This window comes from Squalius cephalus (assembly GCF_949319135.1).
Source record: "Squalius cephalus genome assembly, chromosome: 10".
Taxonomy (NCBI): domain Eukaryota; kingdom Metazoa; phylum Chordata; class Actinopteri; order Cypriniformes; family Leuciscidae; genus Squalius; species Squalius cephalus.
Window position 1 is genome coordinate 36,384,151 of NC_137131.1, and position 19,071 is coordinate 36,403,221.

Genomic DNA, 19,071 nt, shown 5'->3' on the forward strand with positions numbered 1-19,071 from the left:
ATCAGTTTGAGTGTCCGAGCCGAGTTTGGAGTATGTAGAGTTAAAGCTCTAGGACGAGTTTGAGTCAACAGTTTTTAACAGAAGATTAATAATAATAACTAGATGCAAAAGTTCGTCGAGACAAACTTTAAGTTGGCTTGAGAAAGTTTGGACCAGAACGTTTTTTTTGCTAGGCGGTTGCTAGGGTGTTCTGGGTGGTTGCTATGGTGTTGCTAGGTGGTTGCTAAGGTATTTTGGGTGGTTGCTAGGCGGTTGCTAGGGTGTTCTGGGTGGTTGCTATGGTGTTGCTAGGCGGTTGCTAGGGTGTTCTGGGTGGTTGCTAGGTGGTTGCTAGGGTGTTTTGAGTGGTTGCTAGGCGGTTGCTAGGGTATTCTGGTTGGTTGCTAGGCTGTTTTGGGTGGTTGCTAAGGTGTTCTGGGTGGTTGCTATGGTGTTGCTAGGCGGTTGCTAGGGTGTTCTGGATGGTTGCTAGGCGGTTGCTAGGGTGTTCTGGGTGGTTGCTATGGTGTTGCTAGGCGGTTGCTAGGGTATTCTGGTTGGTTGCTAGGGTGTTTTGGGTGGTTGCTAGGCGGTTGCTAGGGTGTTCTGGGTGGTTGCTATGGTGTTGCTAGGCGGTTGCTAGGGTGTTCTGGGTAGTTGCTAGGCGGTTGCTAGGGTGTTCTGGGTGGTTGCTATGGTGTTGCTAGGCGGTTGCTAGGGTATTCTGGGTGGTTGCTAGGCGGTTGCTAAGGTATTTTGGGTGGTTGCTAGGCGGTTGCTAGGGTGTTCTGGGTGGTTGCTAGGGTGTTGCTAGGCGGTTGCAAGGGTGTTCTGGGTGGTTGCTAGGTGGTTGCTAGGGTGTTGCTAGGGTGTTTTGGGTGGTTGCTAGGCGGTTGCTAGGGTATTCTGGTTGGTTGCTAGGGTGTTTTGGGTGGTTGCTAGGGTGTTCTGGGTGGTTGCTATGGTGTTACTAGGTGGTTGCTAGGGTATTCTGGGTGGTTGCTAGGCGGTTGCTAGGGTGTTCTGGTGGTTGCTATGGTATTGCTAGGCGGTTGCTAGGGTGTTCTGGGTGGTTGCTAGGCAGTTGCTAGGGTGTTCTGGGTGGTTGCTATGGTGTTGCTAGGCGGTTGCTAGGGTATTCTGGGTGGTTGCTAGGCGGTTGCTAGGGTGTTCTGGGTGGTTGCTATGGTGTTGATAGGCGGTTGCTAGGGTATTCTGGGTGGTTGCTAGGCGGTTGCTAAGGTATTCAGGGCGGTTGATATGGTGTTACTAGGTGGTTGGTAGTTGTCACAGATGTTTACTCTGGAGTTTTTATAGAGTTCTTAGAATGATTTAACACTTAACTAATCGCTATTAGCATGTAGCTATTCACTGCTAGCATGTGTAGCATGTTGGAAGTGCTGTTTGCTAGCATGAGTCAAAAGAGCCAAACCTCATCTCTATATGATGTTCTGATACAGAGATATAGGTCTTGCAAAACGGTTGCTAGGGTACTCAAGTTTGGTTGCTATGGAGTTGCTTGGGAGCTGGAAGCTTTAAACTTAATAAGTTTAAAGTGGTTTGAAGTTTAAAGTAGTTTACGAGTTTTTGAGTTTATAAGTTTAAATGAGTTTAGAGTGTGTGTGTGTGTGTGTGTGTGTGTGTGTACACACACACACACACACACACACACACACACACTCAGAGTTTATGAGTGTAGAGTTTATAAGTGTATAAATGGATGAGTTTATAAGTGTACAAGTTTTTGAGTTTAGTTTATAAGTTTAAATGAGTTTTGAGTTTATAAGTTTAAATGAGTTTAGAGTTTATAAATTTAAATGAGTTTAAGAGTTCAGAGTTTATTAATTTATGAGTTTTAGAGTTCATAAGTCTATGAATTCATGAGTTTATAAGTTAATTACTTTATAAGTGTATGAGTTTAGAGTGCATTAGTTTAAATGAGTCTCAATGGCTCATATAGTATATAGAACGGCAGTTTGGTTTAGTCTTCAAGGTATTTTGATTTGAATTTTCGTCGGTTGGTCAGTTTGAATCTAAATTTGAATTTTTTAGAACTCCCTAATGTAAGTCAATGGGAGTTTTTCCGAGTTTTGATCGTCATTTTTAGGAAAACCGTAAGTCCGATCAGTCTGAAAAGATATAGCAACTAACTTCAGATCAGTTTGAGTGTCTGAGCCGAGTTTGGAGTATGTAGAGTTAAAGCTCTAGGACGAGTTTGAGTCAACAGTTTTTAACAGAAGATTAATAATAATAACTAGATGCTAAAGTTCGTCGAGACAAACTTTAAGTTGGCTTGAGAAAGTTTGGACCAGAAAGTTTTTTGCTAGGCGGTTGCTAGGGTGTTCTGGGTGGTTGCTATGATGTTGCTAGGCGGTTGCTAAGGTATTTTGGGTGGTTGCTAGGCGGTTGCTAGGGTGTTCTGGGTGGTTGCTATGCTGTTGCTAGGTGGTTGCTAGGGTATTTGGGTTGGTTGCTAGGGTGTTCTGGGTGGTTGCTAGGCGGTTGCTAGGGTGTTTTGGGTATTCTGGGTGGTTGCTAGGGTGTTCTGGGTGGTTGTTATGGTGTTGCTAGGTGGTTGCTAGGGTATTCTGGGTGGTTGCTAGGCGGTTGCTAGGGTGTTTTGGGTGGTTGCTAGGCGGTTGCTAGGGTGTTCTGGGTGGTTGCTATGGTGTTGCTAGGCGGTTGCTAGGGTATTCTGGGTGGTTGCTAGGGTGTTCTGGGTGGTTGCTAGGGTGTTGCTAGGCGGTTGCTAGGGTGTTGCTAGGCAGTTGCTAAGGTATTTTGGGTGGTTGCTAGGGTGTTGCTAGGGTGTTCTGGGTGGTTGCTAGGGTGTTGCTAGGTGGTTGCTAGGGTGTTCTGGGTGGTTGCTAGGGTGTTGCTAGGTGGTTGCTAGGGTGTTCTGGGTGGTTGCTAGGCGGTTGCTAGGGTGTTTTGGGTGGTTGCTAGGCAGTTGCTATGGTGTTGCTAGGTGGTTGCTAGAGTATTCTAGGTGGTTGCTAGGCGGTTGCTAGGGTGTTCTGGGTGGTTGCTATGGTGTTGCTAGGCAGTTGCTAAGGTATTCTGGGTGGTTGCTAGGGTGTTGCTAGGGTGTTCTGGGTGGTTGCTATGATGTTGCTAGGCGGTTGCTAGGGTATTCTGGGTGGTTGCTAGGGTGTTGCTAGGCGGTTGCTAGGGTATTCTAGGTGGTTGCTAGGATGTTGCTAGGGTGTTTTGGTGGTTGCTAGGGTGTTGCTAGGCGGTTGCTAGGTTGTTCTGGGTGGTTGCTAGGCGGTTGCTAGGGTGTTCTGGGTGGTTGCTAGGGTGTTGCTAGGCGGTTGCTAGGGAGTTCTGGGTGGTTGCTATGCTGTTGCTAGGCGGTTGCTAGGGTATTGTGGGTGGTTGCTAGGCGGTTGCTAGGGTGCTTTGGGTGGTTGCTATGCTGTTGCTAGGGTGTTCTGGGTGGTTGCTATGGTGTTGCTAAGCGGTTGCTAGGGTGTTCTGGGTGGTTGCTATGATGTTGCTAGGCGGTTGCTAGGGTATTCTGGGTGGTTGCTAGGGTGTTGCTAGGCGGTTGCTAGGGTATTCTAGGTGGTTGCTAGGATGTTGCTAGGGTGTTTTGGTGGTTGCTAGGGTGTTGCTAGGCGGTTGCTAGGTTGTTCTGGGTGGTTGCTAGGCGGTTGCTAGGGTGTTCTGGGTGGTTGCTAGGGTGTTGCTAGGCGGTTGCTAGGGTATTCTGGGTGGTTGCTAGGCGGTTGCTAGGGTGTTCTGGGTGGTTGCTATGGTGTTGCTAGGCGGTTGCTAGGGTATTCTGGGTGGTTGCTAGGCGGTTGCTAGGGAGTTCTGGGTGGTTGCTATGCTGTTGCTAGGCGGTTGCTAGGGTATTCTGGGTGGTTGCTAGGGTGTTGCTAGGCGGTTGCTAGGGTATTCTAGGTGGTTGCTAGGATGTTGCTAGGGTGTTTTGGTGGTTGCTAGGGTGTTGCTAGGCGGTTGCTAGGTTGTTCTGGGTGGTTGCTATGGTGTTGCTAGGCGGTTGCTAGGGTGTTCTGGGTGGTTGCTATGATGTTGCTAGGTGGTTGCTAGGGTGTTTTGGTGGTTGCTATGCTGTTGCTAGGGTATTCTGGGTGGTTGCTAGGGTGTTGCTAGGCGGTTGCTAGGGTGTTCTGGGCGGTTGCTATGGTGTTACTAGGTGATTGGTAGTTGTCACAGATGGTTACTATGGAGTTTTATAGTTCTTAGCATGATCTTGGCATGATTTAGCACTCAACTAATCGCTATTAGCATGTAGCTATTCACTGCTAGCATGTGTAGCATGTTGGAAGTGCTGTTTGCTAGCATGAGTCAAAAGAGCCAAACCTCATCTCTATACGATGTTCTGATACAGAGATATAGGTCTTGCAAAACGGTTGCTAGGGTACTCAAGTTTGGTTGCTATGGAGTTGCTTGGGAGCTGGAAGCTTTAAACTTAAGAAGTTTAAAGTGGTTTGAAGTTTAAAGTAGTTTACGAGTTTTTGAGTTTTGAGTTTATAGGTTTAAATTAGTTTAGAGTGTGTGTGTGTGTGTGTGTGTGTGTGTGTGTGTGTTCACACACACACACACACACACACACACACACACACTCAGAGTTTATGAGTTTAGAGTTTATAAGTGTATAAATGGATGAGTTTATAAGTGTACAAGTTTTTGAGTTTAGTTTATAAGTTTAAATGAGTTTAGAGTTTATAAATTTAAATGAGTTTAAGAGTTCAGAGTTTATTAATTTATGAGTTTTAGAGTTCATAAGTCTATGAATTCATGAGTTTATAAGTTAATTACTTTATAAGTGTATGAGTTTAGAGTGCATTAGTTTAAATGAGTCTCAATGGCTCATATAGTATATAGAACGGCAGTTTGGTTTAGTCTTCAAGGTATTTTGATTTGAATTTTCGTCGGTTGGTCAGTTTGAATCTAAATTTGAATTTTTTAGAACTCCCTAATGTAAGTCAATGGGAGTTTTTCCGAGTTTTGATCGTCATTTTTAGGAAAACCGTAAGTCCGATCAGTCTGAAAAGATATAGCAACTAACTTCAGATCAGTTTGAGTGTCTGAGCCGAGTTTGGAGTATGTAGAGTTAAAGCTCTAGGACGAGTTTGAGTCAACAGTTTTTAACAGAAGATTAATAATAATAACTAGATGCAAAAGTTCGTCGAGACAAACTTTGAAGTTGGCTTGAGAAAGTTTGGACCAGAACGTTTTTTGCTAGGTGGTTGCTAGGATGTTATGGGTGGTCGCTATGGTGTTGCTAGGCGGTTGCTAGGGTATTCTGGGTGGTTGCTATGCTGTTGCTAGGCGGTTGCTAGGGTATTCTGGGGGGTTGCTAGGGTGTTGCTAGGCGGTTGCTAGGGTGTTTTGGTGGTTGCTATGCTGTTGCTAGGCGGTTGCTAGGGTATTCTGGGGGGTTGCTAGGGTGTTGCTAGGCGGTTGCTAGGGTGTTCTGGGGGGTTGCTATGATGTTGCTAGGCAGTTGCTAGGGTGTTTTGGTGTTTGCTATGGTGTTGCTAGGCAGTTGCTAGGGTATTCTGGGTGGTTGCTAGGGTGTTGCTAGGCGGTTGCTAGGGTATTCTGGGTGGTTGCTAGGGTGTTGCTAGGCGTTGCTATGCTATTGCTAGGCGGTTGCTAGGGTATTCTGGGGGTTGCTAGGTGGTTGCTAGGGTTTTCTGGGTGGTTGCTATGGTGTTGCTAGGCGGTTACTAGGGTATTCTGGGTGGTTGCTAGGCGGTTGCGAGGGTGTTCTGGGTGGTTGCTATGCTGTTGCTAGGCGTTGCTAGGGTATTCTGGGTGGTTGCTAGGCGGTTGCTAGGGTGTTTTGGGTGGTTGCTATGCTGTTGCTAGGGTGTTCTGGGTGGTTGCTATGCTGTTGCTAGGCGGTTGCTAGGGTGTTTTGGTGGTTGCTATGCTGTTGCTAGGCGGTTGCTAGGGTGTTTTGGTGGTTGCTATGCTGTTGCTAGGGTATTATGGGGGGTTGCTAGGGTGTTGCTAGGCGGTTGCCAGGGTGTTCTAGGTGGTTGCTATGATGTTGCTAGGCGGTTGCTAGGGTGTTTTGGTGGTTGCTATGGTGTTGCTAGGCAGTTGCTAGGGTATTCAGGTTGGTTGCTAGGGTGTTGCTAGGTGTTGCTATGCTGTTGCTAGGCGGTTGCTAGGGTATTCTGGGGGTTGTTAGGGTGTTGCTAGGCGGTTGCTAGGGTGTTCTGGGTGGTTGCTATGGTGTTGCTAGGCAGTTGCTAGGGTATGCTGGGTGGTTGCTAGGGTGTTGCTAGGTGGTTGCTATGGTGTTGCAAGGCGGTTGCTAAGGTATTCTGGGTGGTTGCTAGGCGGTTGCTAGGGTGTTCTGGGCTGTTGCTATGGTGTTACTAGGTGGTTGGTAGTTGTCACAGATGGTTACTATGGAGTTTTTATAGAGTTCTTAGCATGATCTTGGCATGATTTAGCACTTAACTAATCGCTATTAGCATGTAGCTATTCACTGCTAGCATGTGTAGCATGTTGGAAGTGCTGTTTGCTAGCATGAGTCAAAAGAGCCAAACCTCATCTCTATACGATGTTCTGATGCAGAGATATAGGTCTTGCAAAACGGTTGCTAGGGTACTCAAGTTTGGTTGCTATGGAGTTGCTTGGGAGCTGGAAGCTTTAAACTTAATAAGTTTAAAGTGGTTTGAAGTTTAAAGTAGTTTACGAGTTTTTGAGTTTTGAGTTTATAAGTTTAAATGAGTTTAGAGTGTGTGTGTGTGTGTGTGTGTGTGTGTACACACACACACACACACACACACACACTCAGAGTTTATGAGTGTAGAGTTTATAAGTGTATAAATGGATGAGTTTATAAGTGTACAAGTTTTTGAGTTTAGTTTATAAGTTTAAATGAGTTTTGAGTTTATAAGTTTAAATGAGTTTAGAGTTTATAAATTTAAATGAGTTTAAGAGTTCAGAGTTTATTAATTTATGAGTTTTAGAGTTCATAAGTCTATGAATTCATGAGTTTATAAGTTAATTACTTTATAAGTGTATGAGTTTAGAGTGCATTAGTTTAAATGAGTCTCAATGGCTCATATAGTATATAGAACGGCAGTTTGGTTTAGTCTTCAAGGTATTTTGATTTGAATTTTCGTCGGTTGGTCAGTTTGAATCTAAATTTGAATTTTTTAGAACTCCCTAATGTAAGTCAATGGGAGTTTTTCCGAGTTTTGATCGTCATTTTTAGGAAAACCGTAAGTCCGATCAGTCTGAAAAGATATAGCAACTAACTTCAGATCAGTTTGAGTGTCCGAGCCGAGTTTGGAGTATGTAGAGTTAAAGCTCTAGGACGAGTTTGAGTCAACAGTTTTTAACAGAAGATTAATAATAATAATAAGTTTAAATAGGATTTCAGTAAGTTGGCTCTCTCAAGCCAACTTAATAAGTTTAAATAGGATTTCAGTAAGTTGGCTCTCTCAAGCCAACTTAATAAGTTTAAATAGGATTTCAGTAAGTTGGCTCTCTCAAGCCAACTTAATAAGTTTAAGTACAATATCAGTAAGTTGGCTCTCTCAAGCCAACTTAATAATATTTTTAAAATAGTGACTTGCATTACTGCAAACTTGTTATTGTCTCAATAGTACAATAGTATAAAATAAATGTCATATTTTACCTGTGCCCTTACTCTCTAATAGGTAGGACATACAGAAATTGAACAAAGTTATCAAACAGTCTGCATGGCATAAATTAAAAATTAAATATAGACTCTTTCTTATAGTATAATATCAACTATAATATCTAATCTTTATTAAAGCGTTAACGTTGACAGCCCAGATTTATTTATTCCATAAAATCGCTGCATTTTGTAGTACCAGAGGGTACTAGGTCCAAGTTAGGTCATAGTATGTGCATTTATGTGAATGGTTTGTGTGCATTCGCTCCTCCCCTTTCTTTTCCTTTTTCATTTGGTTCTCAGTGGGTTCTGCAGAGAACATCTCTTCACTTGGTGGTCTTTAGTTCTCGTAGTTGCAGACTTTCACAGGAATCATAAGGCGTTCTTGTTTGTTTGGTTGATGGATTGCTGTCATGTGACTAATTTAAAAGCCTTAGGGGTTGTGCTGGTGTTTGTTCACAGAAGCACCATTGTAATATTTGGTCCAGCAGGGCTCATGTCAGCTTGCTTTAATCTGGAATAAGCTTCTTAAGGCAGCTGTGAGTAATGTCTCTTGCAGAATTGTGCGTATTTCAGGCGTCACCACATTTCCATGCTTGAGGATCAGGGATTCTCCAAAAAAGGAAGAGGATGATGGTTTTTAGAAGATGAAGAACCCATCATTTTTCCTGCCTTAAGATCTATTTGGATACTGAATTTTTCTAAAACCTGTTTTTCTTGCTGTTGTCTTTCATATTATGAACTAAATCATCCCTTAAGAGGAATTTGCCTTATTTTGTTTGGTCTAATTATGAGACATCAGTCATGCAGGAGATGCATCCATTTGACCTTTGACATGGCTCATATTTTAAGCCCAGCAAAATGCTGCTTCTATGTTCTTGCTATCTCATCCTGATGTACGTGTCCCTCTACCTGTCCCTCAACCTCTGGCGCAGCTTGCTCACTTTAGACGGCGCCGGGCGAAAAGCGACAGTTCGAGCACGCAGAAAAAGACGGCGAAGAGGAAAGGCCCGACTGTCCAGACGAATGCCTGTTCCGTGCAAGAGCGCCACCTAGAGGAGCCACAGACAGACAGTTGTCATGGAGAGATCAGCAAGGAATACTCAGAGGTTTGCTCTTAGTTTAAGTGTTTCTTAAATTGAAAATTTTTTCCTGTTTCTTTGTTACAGCTGACAAATTATTAAATATACGAGCACAAAATAGCAATTAAAAAAGTTTGCGACTTTGTGACTTCAGTCAGATGCATCAACACATCAGTCACAGTAATGCAATTGAGGGAAAACATTATCAAGTTCCAGATAAACGATAATTCCAGATTACTTAATTACGTTTTTAACAAGATTCCTTATCTTAAAAATAAAAGAATATATTTGTAATGTATAGAAGGTTGTAGAAAATATGGCACTAAAATTTTCTAAAATATATCTAGGCATTGGGGGGAAAATAATGATTATGAAAATTTAAGAAATGGGTCAGTTGATGCTTTCATTTAATTGAAATTAATGCCTAGTCTGCTTGACAATATTAATGTAAAGCCTTTCACTGTTCATTCTATTTTCAAGTCTATAGAAGGTATAATTGTTTTCCCTCCCCATCTGACAAAAAGTAGGTCAGTTAGCATAACATGGCTGGGGGAATGTAGTCATGGTAACACAAACTGTGGAAAATATGCATGTTTGTCTAAACATTTAGGCGTCACTCAGACCTGACGGCAACGAAAGCAGTGTTCCAGATGTTCATCAGTGCAGCAGAGAGGCCGATGAAACCAGTGCCCAGGAACAGAGCTCCTCATCTGGGTCTCTGGCAGAGTCAGAGCCGCCCGATCAGGCAGAGGGTGAACTTGCAGAAATGAGTATAGTTGCACATACTGGCAAAGAACAACTAAAGGTAAACCTTTATGGAACACACAAGACAGTCCTATACACTTGAAGTTATGTTTTCCAATGCATTTATGCACGTGTGGTAGTGTTGTCACGATACTGGAATTTTTTACATTTCAAAACGATACTATATAGATATTTGATCACGGTTTCGATACCACGGTTAAAACTCCCATGTAGGTATTTTTTTAACATTTTTTGATAATTTGGGTAGTTAATAATGCTTTATTTGAAACTTTAAACTAAATTTACAAAAAAGATAAGTAAAAAGGTCAGTAGAACTGATAAACAAATTTCAAATGATAGCGCTAATAAATACAATAGAATAAAAAGACAAATTAAATAAACATGGCTTTAAGTTTTTCATGTGATTAACAGTAGTGTTCATGTAAGAAATACTACAGAAATTAAAGTAATTTTTACAATGAAGATAAGTGTTATTTTACATTTAATTAAATACAGATTAATGCTTACAACAACCCTCTACACACACCTTTGCAATACATTTTTTAGTGTACTCTCTAAACTGACTTGCATATATATATATATATATATATATATATTCCACCAGATCAGCTTTTCGTTGTAAAATGAGTTTAAAGTGAGTTTTCTCTCCAAGTGAGTTTCAAATGGCACAGCTTTTTAAATATCTGAACGTACACTCTTAACATCAGTCAATCACGCATTATATTATGATATAGATCTGTGGTGCGAGCGCTTTTGGTGTGAGTGCGAAACCTGTGGGAATAAGTACAATTTTGCGCAATACCTGCAACCCCGCACCAAAATTCAGGCACTCTAACAACACTATTCAACCGGAGTGAATGAGGTGAGTGAGATGAGGCTGTGTGTCAATGTGCCTGTCGGAGAGCGCACAGCTGGTATCGGTCTGTCGATACTGCTGAAAAATTTGTATTGGAATCGTTTCAGTTATTTATATCGATATTTTTGACAACACTGTGCAGTATGTTTGCCTATCCATTAGTTCAGCAGCTGAATAGACACCTTAGCAAAAAATAAAAATGCATTTATTTAATCAGTAGTATTTATTTGTTTATTTGGCAGTATATTTGTTTTATGTATGTAATTTTTTTTGTAGTACATGCACTTGTTTTGTTTTTTTGTCAAGCTAATCCCAACTGTTTGAGGACTATAACACTCTTTTCTCAGATATTGTTGTGTTGAATTAGCTCACTTGAAATCTGAAGGAAGATGTCAGTGGTATACAGCCATTATCCTGAAATTGAAATTAGAAAGAGTCTCTTCAAACTGGGTTATCTGCCCATTTGACTGGACTAATTCATGGTCATGGTTATGAATGCATCTAGTAACCTGAGGCAGAGTACTGCTTTCTGGAGCATAGTGTTTACCATATTTGATTTGCTTGCATTTCTGATGGTGTAGAGGGAAAGAAAGAACCAATTAGATTTCATGGATGAGGTTAAACATATCCACATTACGGGTGTTCATTGCATTCATGGATTTAAGGGTTATGATTACTTGCTCCAATCACGTTTTTACTTACTCTTCCTGAGGAAGCCTAGATTTTTAGGTGCCAAAAAGTGTTTGTGCTTATTCTGTAAAATGTCACTTATTGTTTGGTGGAGTCCAATTTAGAAATAATATGGTTTTGGAACTTTTTACAGAAACTTTAAAAATACTGTTTTTTAATTCTTCACACAGCAATTACAGGCTGCAGTTGAGAAACGGAATGAGATCATATCACAGCTTAGTAAGAACCTGCAGGTGGCGCTACAGAGCAGAGACCAGGTGCAATTGGAGGCACAGGAGCTCTCGGGTCAGATTCAGGCACTACAACAGCAGCTACAGCAGGTAAACTTCATGCATAAAAAAAACAAACATCCATTAGTGTATCTCACTCCTGCATTGATTATTCAAATACACCCAATACAATTTTTGTGCTTTTATAAGTGATTTTGTCAGATTTGTACACCTAAAATGTGTACGTTTGGGGTTGAAAAACAAATAGAGACATGCTAGTTTCTCTTTGACATAAAAAAAAGATAATTAGCAGTGACTTTGCATTGACTTTGACTTTCCGTGACTTTCCGACAATGCATCTAATCTCTTGAATATTGATGGTCTAATATGACTGTTTGGTCTCATTAATGTCTAAATGAACAAAACCCATATGTTATTTGTCCCCATTGTGCAACAAATCATTTAATTTTTGTTCTTCACAATAAAACGCAACGGTAAAGGAGTCTAAACAAATTAAATGTAATACTCTTTTCAGGCTAAAGAATATCTACGTAGCAAAAGTCAAGGGTGTGTGGATCCGACCCAGACTGCTCCTAATCAGCTGCATGAACAGTTGGAGGAGTCACAACAGGTCAGGCCACTTGTATCTTTTTAACAGTTAAGCTCGTCAATGAAGCAAAATATGTATTTGTATTAGTAACACAATTCTTTTGTTTTATAGGTGACTAAGGAGCAACAGTGCCTCTTAGCCCAAAAAGAAGCTGAGATCACAGACCTACAACAGAAATTGTGTGTCATGGAAAAATCCCTCTCTCAGCTTCAACATGCCTTTACCCAGAGAAGTGCTGATCAATCAGATCTAAGGCTTGACCAACACGGTGGTTTAGATTTATCCAATGTGAGCCCTCTGCTCCCAGAGAACAGTCCTAACTCAAACTCTGAAGCTTTACTGCAAAGCCTTAGAGCTCAGCTAGAGGAAGAGCGTAAGAACAGCCAGCGAGCTCAAGAACAAATAGAAGCATTTCAGAAGAGGGTACAGAGTCTGGAAGATGAGAAGACCCAGATGGAAACTCATCTGGCTGCATTTGTTGAAACACAAGCCCAGGAAGCCCAGCATTATAAAGCAGAGAAAGATGAGCTGAACCAAGAAATGGCCAGATTAGATAACCTTGTCAAGGAGCTTCAAAATCGTCTTCACGAAGAGGAGGAGACAGGGCACCATATGCGTTCCAAATATGAAGCTGATATTTCCAATTATGATCTCAGGCTTCAGACTCTGGAGGAGGAAAGGGAGTTGAATGTAGCCCAACTTACCGAAGCTCACCAGGCTGCATTTAGGCGCCTGCAGGAGGAGCACTCTGACGAGATCAATCGCATCAAGGAGCTTCTGGACCAGGCCCAAAGTCAACAGTCTGATTCTCATCCAAACTTTTCCAAAGACAATGGTGCAGATGTACCCTGGAACATAATATCCAAAGAGCACTACAGTGAGGAGACAGTCATTGAGTGTGCTGTGAGAGACAGCTATAGTTTTGATGTCTCTACAGGGGGTTTCCAGGATGTTTTGATGGAGCGATACTTGGCTTCTGAAGGGCTTCAAGAAAGTTCATTACTTGAAGGGAGTCTGGAGGAACGCAGCCTGATTGAGAACTCTGAGACGTCCAGGTTTGAGCTTGACAGTGAGGTCATATTTCATGCTTCAGACTACCCTAATGTCACATCTGATGGTGATAAGTCAGAGCCAGGACTGCCCGTAGTTTCTGCCATTGATGCGCACCAACCTGATGAAATGTCCTTCAATGATGCCCAGTGGCAAACCTCAACCTCAGCCATTGAAGAGCTGAATGAGAGTGCAGGCTCTGTGGACTTGGCTAAAGAGCTTTTGATCCAGCAGTGCCAAGACCTTTCAGAGCAGTTAGAGGATCGGGAACGGCAACTCGAAGTTCTTCAAGAAGAGGTTCGCCGCTCTGCGGAAGAGGTCGAGGAGGCGCGGGAGCGTTGGAGCAAAGCTTCGGAGGAACTTGAGGAAGCTAAGTGGGAGCTGGAGATTGAACGTGAGAAAAGAATTCAGTACGAGGAAGTTATCAGCCAGAAAATGAATGAAGACAACCTCAAGAATATACTGAGTGACCTGCAGGTTCAAGGCAATGAAAGGATAATGCCACACAACTCTGATTCTAATAAGACCTCAATCCCTTTGTCAACAGAGGAGTTGCTAAGGGAAGAAAAGGCTCAATTGGTGCTACAGCTCAAACTTCAGCAGCAGCTAGTAAAGGATGTCCATGACCCTGTAAGTAGTGAGTTTTCCTCTTTGCAAGCTCAGAGAGATGAATTTCAACTTCAGCTGGAGCAACAAAGGGAAAAACACCAAGCTACTTCAGTGCTGCTTGGTCAAAGGACGTTACAGCTGGATCAAGCTGATAGAGAGCTTCAGCAGCTCAAAGCTGAAGTAGAGGAGAAAGCTGGAAGGTTACAGGACTTGGAGGAAGAGAAGACAGACCTTGAGTCTAAACTAGTGTGCCTTAAAGAGAACCTCACCAACATGGAAGAGGAGAAATCTACCCTGGAAAGACGTCTTGATGTTTTGGAGGACCAAGCAAAGAGCATGGAGAAGGTTCTAGAATCAGAATTGAAGAACTTTGAGGTTTGAATCTTAATTGCTCTTTTTTTGCTCTTATATATAATGTGAAAGTTGAGTAATAATAAAATAACAAATGCATACATTTGTGTGACATGTATACGGAAATGTGGAAAACCTGGAATATATTATTTATTTGACATGAATTTGATCCTCCTAGTAACTTGTACCTTTATCTTTAGCACCAACTTGAATCAAAGGATGCAGAGCTCAAGGAAGTAAGGGAAGCACAAGAGAAGGCAGAAGAGGAATACATGGAAAAGGAGAGTGCCTTAATGACAGAACTAATCTCAGTCAAACAGAATCTAGAGGAAAGACAGAAACAACATGAGGAGGAGCAGAGAATCCTGGAAGAGAAACACCAGAAAGAGGTGAGTGAAGGTTGTGACAGTCACTGGGGAGAATGTCCATTTAAAAAAAAAAAAAGGTAAAAAAACACAAGTCATTAAGAGACAAGAAAATTGCACACTCAAGCCTTTTTGGTCACGCCCCCTAACTTTAAAAAAATTCTGCCCCCACACACTTCAGACTACCAAAAAATTTCACGAACAATTATGAAAATGTAAGTAATTATTTTAATCAACCTGCAATGAAAAACACCTGCAATTGTTTCACTTTGTGTTGCATTTAAAAATGTATAAAAAAGATAGAATAATAGATCAGGACTTTTCTGTTCACAAAATGCCGTCCGCTGAAGAGGTGCTGTTCTACGGCAAGGATCTTCTATATAGGGCTTGTTCAGATGGTGTGAAGCCAACGGTCTGAAGAAGAAAGATTCAGAGGGATTGCCGTTTGGAGCGGCTTATAAAGGCAGAGAGCCAACTGCCATTCACGCACTCGAACGCCTTTGCCATGGCTGTTTTCTTTTTTTTTGGTGGATCCCCCTGCATTTACATGAAATGCTGTACATCCATAACCATTGATCTCTTATCTTTCCCTACCTCCAGGTTAAATACTTGAATGTTCGATTTGAGCGGGAACTTTCTGAGCAAAGTGCTCATCTGGAAGATGAGCAGAAAAGACAGACCAGCTTGATCAAACAGGTTAAACAACTTACTATTTACCTATTTATTCTAGCCATGTGTATATCACCCATTCATACGAGACCTGTGCTGTACTAGGTCTATGAACGGGAGCATGAAAGGGAGTTGACGCAGCTGGCAGCCCAACAGAGTGAGGAAATTGCCAGAATTAAAGATGAGCTTGTCAGGGATCTTCAAGATGGGCTGGAGGCTGCACACCAGGCTGAGCTACACCAAACACAAGTACCTTTTTGTTTTTGATCTCATTTGATTTGACATTTCGGGGGATGTTTTGGAATATAAGGCCTGGCATGCTGCAATTTGTTCAAAAGCTTGGGGTCAGTAAGAGATATTTTTAATAAATAAATACTTTTATTCAGCAAGTGTGCATGAATTTGATCAAGTCATGGTAAAGATACTTTTAATAATGGTTTTCACAAAAATATTAAGCAGAACTGTTTGTTGATGATAATAAGAAATGTTTCTTGAGCATCAAATCAGCATATTAGAATGATTTCTGTAGGATCATGTGACTCTGAAGACTTGTTATGGCTGAAGAGTTGACAGAGTTATGGCTGCTGAAAATTCTACTTTGCCATCAGAGGAATAAATTACATTTTAAAATTAAGTTATTTTAAGTTGAGGTATTTCACTGTTTTTACTGTATTTTTTTTATTGTAAACAAATGCAGCCTTGGTGAGCACAAGAGACTTTTCAAAAACTTGAAAAATCTTACCAGCCCCAACCTTTTGAACAATGGTGTGTATTTGTTAATGGTATATGGAATCGAATTCAATATGCAGCTACTTAAATTAGTCTTCCATGTAAACATGTAAATGTAAAAAAAGAAAAGCTGTAAATGCCTTTTTCTTGGCCAGTTGCCTACAGCTCTTCAGCAGCATGAGCACAGGAATTCAACAGCTGCCTATTTGTACTGAATTTTTAATAGCAGTACAGCAGTGTGCTATTCTAAACATACTCATTCCCTCAATTCCACTCATCAGCTAAAATGTTGGTTGATTTTACTCTCTGTAATCAGAGCAAGCACAACCTGGAGCTTGAAGCCTTGCGTCTCAGCCTGACCAACTTGCACACATCCCAGTTGGAGCTTTCTCAAACCAACATGCAGAAAGATAAGGAGGTGGCCCTCAGCGAGCTGCAGACCATGTTACGAGAGAAATGGGCTCAGGAGAGTGCCATGCTTCAGACGCGCCAACAGTTTGAGCTGGAAAGAGTTCGGGAGCAGAACCGAGAGCAGGAGCAACGAAACCAGCGACTGTACCAACAAGAGATTGGTGAGGGTTTGCCCTGTAGTTTCATTCAAAGTTTATTAGTTTTAGCGTTACTCTAGTACTGTGAAGTATATGTGTGTGAGTGTATTTGTTCATTCACTGTGTAGATAATCTGAATCAGGAGTGGGAGAGGAGAGTTTTGGAAGAGAAAAGCTCTGTGGAACAGTTGCAGGGCTGTAAACTGGAGGTGAACTTTTTCTCTTTTAGCGGGCTGATATCTTGACCCACTGAAATATTGTTGCTTGCCTAGAATTAAGTGTGAAACAGTCATGTGTAGAGCAATTTTATTTTTATTTTCTCTGCAGGATCTAAAAGCCAAGTTGCTATCGGAGGCTGAAGAAGCAAAAACTGAACTCCAGAGTCGATTAAATGATGCCCATCATAAACTGAGTGAGACCCAGAAGGCCCTCACTGAGGCTGAAGCAGCTCTGTCTGAGACGCAGTGTAGGCTAGAAGAACTGCAGCGTTCCACAGATCAAGACATCAAGAATCTGGAGAAAGAGCTCAACCAGGCCTTGACTGACAGAGATGCTGCTGCTCGTGAGTGTCTTTTAAACCCCTGTATAAACTAAGCCATATTGGCAGTGATCTGTTTACTTGACCAGTTTAAGGTATTTTGTTTACTTGCACAGTATTTTCACACCTGGCTCACTTGGAGCATTCGTTTCAGAACCTGGCACATTTTCTTGCTTAGTTTGGTTTTAGGCATATAGGAAGGAGAACAGAAATCCGAGGTCCAATTTATTACAGGTCCGAGATTGTTTTCAATCAGCCCGAAACAAACTCTGGAGCGGTTCAATTGTGGTGAAAAACGCAATGCAAACCAACAGTATAATAATTCATAATGGGAAATGCATTACATAAAGAGCAGCAGTGTCTGATTCTGTGAGTGAAAACAATAGAGTGCCTCTTCATGTTAAAATTAGTAAATGCTCTTCTCGAAACCGGAGCATTGCAAGAATGCTGTCATGAAGAAGCCTTGATTTCCACTCTGCAATTTCATTAGTTAGAATGGGAATGAAGGCTTGTATACATAGAGCAGAACCACAGAAAGTAAACATGTGCACTCTGACCAATGAGAAGACCGTTTTACTAAAATGTGACTTGCATAAATGGCATGCTTTGAAATGTTGCGCCTTGTGAAGTGAACCGAACCAATGAGAAAATACAACTTTGTAACAATTTGAGTCCCTGTTTCAGATCAAACCTAACTGCTCTGAAGGTCTGAGAATGCCCTAAGTTCCCATTCTTTCTCCTGCAGGTGCAGTTGAGGAATTGATTGCATGTCACAAGGCAGCACTGCAGGAGAAACAGGAACACGTCCGAGCCTTGGAACAGAGAGAAAAAGAGCTGACGCAAGAGGTACCAAACAAATCTTGCATTTGTTGCAACATAATTGCAATGCAAATTTTTTCTTTTCGTTTTGTACTGAAGCAAACATGTTTGTGAAAGGTTGACCGTCTGCAGTCAGAAAGGGAGGAACTGAAGGCCAGTTCAGAACAGGAGATCTCAAACCTCTGGTCCCAGCTGGAGTGCATGAGAACCAACAGACAGGAGCTCGGAGGCACGCTGGGCTATTTCTCTTTGAGACTATTTCCTCTTTTGAATATCACTATAGGCTTCAGCTGCTGTATTGTTTTACTCATTTATTATTTATAATAGAAGAGTTTTATTTTCTTCTGAACTGATGTTTGTGTTTTCAGCCAAGTTACTACTATTCAGTGCTTGCGTGAATTACAAGGAATTGTAATTTTGTCTCTGTAGAGCTGAAAGAGCAGCTGTTAGCACGCTCATCGCGGGTTGATGACATTGAGCGATTGAAACAAGAATTCACTCAGCAGAGGCAGGAAATCAAAGAACTGAATGAGGCAGAGCTGGAAAACCTCCGCACATATTTCGAGCATAGACTTCAGGTCACAGAAGAGAGTCATCGGGAAGAAATCGCACTCCTGCAGCTGCGCCTCGTAGAGGAAGCTCTTGAGGACTCTGTTCTCCAGACTGGAGATGCAAGGTTTGCTTGGATTTCTACATTTTAATATTGATTCTGTAATCTGAAATCTTGGCTTAAAGGTGCTGTATGTAACTCTTTCACTCTACTAAAGCATACAAATACCATAATATGTTTGCAGATATTTAGGAAACATGCTAAGTTCACATACTCGTTTCTCTGAAAAACACTTCTACAGCCAGTTATTTTACTTTGAAATGTGCGTTTCCAGGCTGGAATGTTTATTCTTTTGGTCTGTGATACTGCACGTTGCCAATTTGCCAATTTTCATTGTCCATTGCGCTCGCTCCTGTTGCATGTGCTCAAACCGGCTGTGTCGAGTCTGAGGAGCAGGTGGCGGGAAAAACGATGATCTTCAATATTTTGAATTGGACTGCAGTACCTATTTCGACCACTAGTTGTCATTCTTATATACTGCACCTTTAAGCTTACATTTACATTTTATTATACAATTGGAAACTATAGGCACTATTTACACCTGATGCACCTGCTATGGTCACCTGAGATTGTTGTCTGTATCAAGTGTAAACATGCTAAGCAATGTACAAATGGGGAATAATACAATACCAGGGATTCATTAGCAGGGGTGCCCAAACTAGGGCATACAGGCCAAAGTTGGGTCTTTGTTTTGGCCCAACATGCCATTTCACAAGAGGGGGGAAAAAGGTGGAAAAGTGCCATTTAAAGGGTCAGTTCACCCAAAAATTAAAATTGTCATTAATTACTCGCCCTCATGTCGTTCTAAACCCGTTAGACATTTGTTAATCTTCAGAACACAAATGAAGAACTTTTTGATGAAATCTGAGAGCTTTCTATCCCTCCATTAACAGCTATGCAACTACTACTTTGAGGCTTCAAAAAGGTCATAAAGATATCATAAAACTAATCCAT

At 41.7% G+C, this 19,071-nt stretch overlaps 1 protein-coding gene across 2 annotated transcripts in view; it reads left to right on the plus strand.

The window, feature by feature from the left end:
• pcnt (pericentrin) overlaps window positions 1-19,071 on the plus strand; it is a 67,202-nt gene that overhangs the window by 8,761 nt on the left and 39,370 nt on the right. For both annotated transcript variants that reach the window (XM_079883760.1, XM_079883761.1), the window contains exons 2-15: window positions 8,554-8,727; window positions 9,311-9,505; window positions 11,182-11,331; window positions 11,756-11,851; window positions 11,942-13,864; window positions 14,041-14,229; window positions 14,806-14,901; window positions 14,980-15,123; window positions 15,920-16,175; window positions 16,280-16,359; window positions 16,478-16,712; window positions 17,434-17,534; window positions 17,625-17,736; window positions 17,937-18,183. In XM_079883760.1, the coding sequence (XP_079739886.1) occupies window positions 8,554-8,727; window positions 9,311-9,505; window positions 11,182-11,331; window positions 11,756-11,851; window positions 11,942-13,864; window positions 14,041-14,229; window positions 14,806-14,901; window positions 14,980-15,123; window positions 15,920-16,175; window positions 16,280-16,359; window positions 16,478-16,712; window positions 17,434-17,534; window positions 17,625-17,736; window positions 17,937-18,183 (3,998 nt within the window). The remainder of the gene's footprint in view (window positions 1-8,553; window positions 8,728-9,310; window positions 9,506-11,181; window positions 11,332-11,755; window positions 11,852-11,941; window positions 13,865-14,040; window positions 14,230-14,805; window positions 14,902-14,979; window positions 15,124-15,919; window positions 16,176-16,279; window positions 16,360-16,477; window positions 16,713-17,433; window positions 17,535-17,624; window positions 17,737-17,936; window positions 18,184-19,071) is intronic.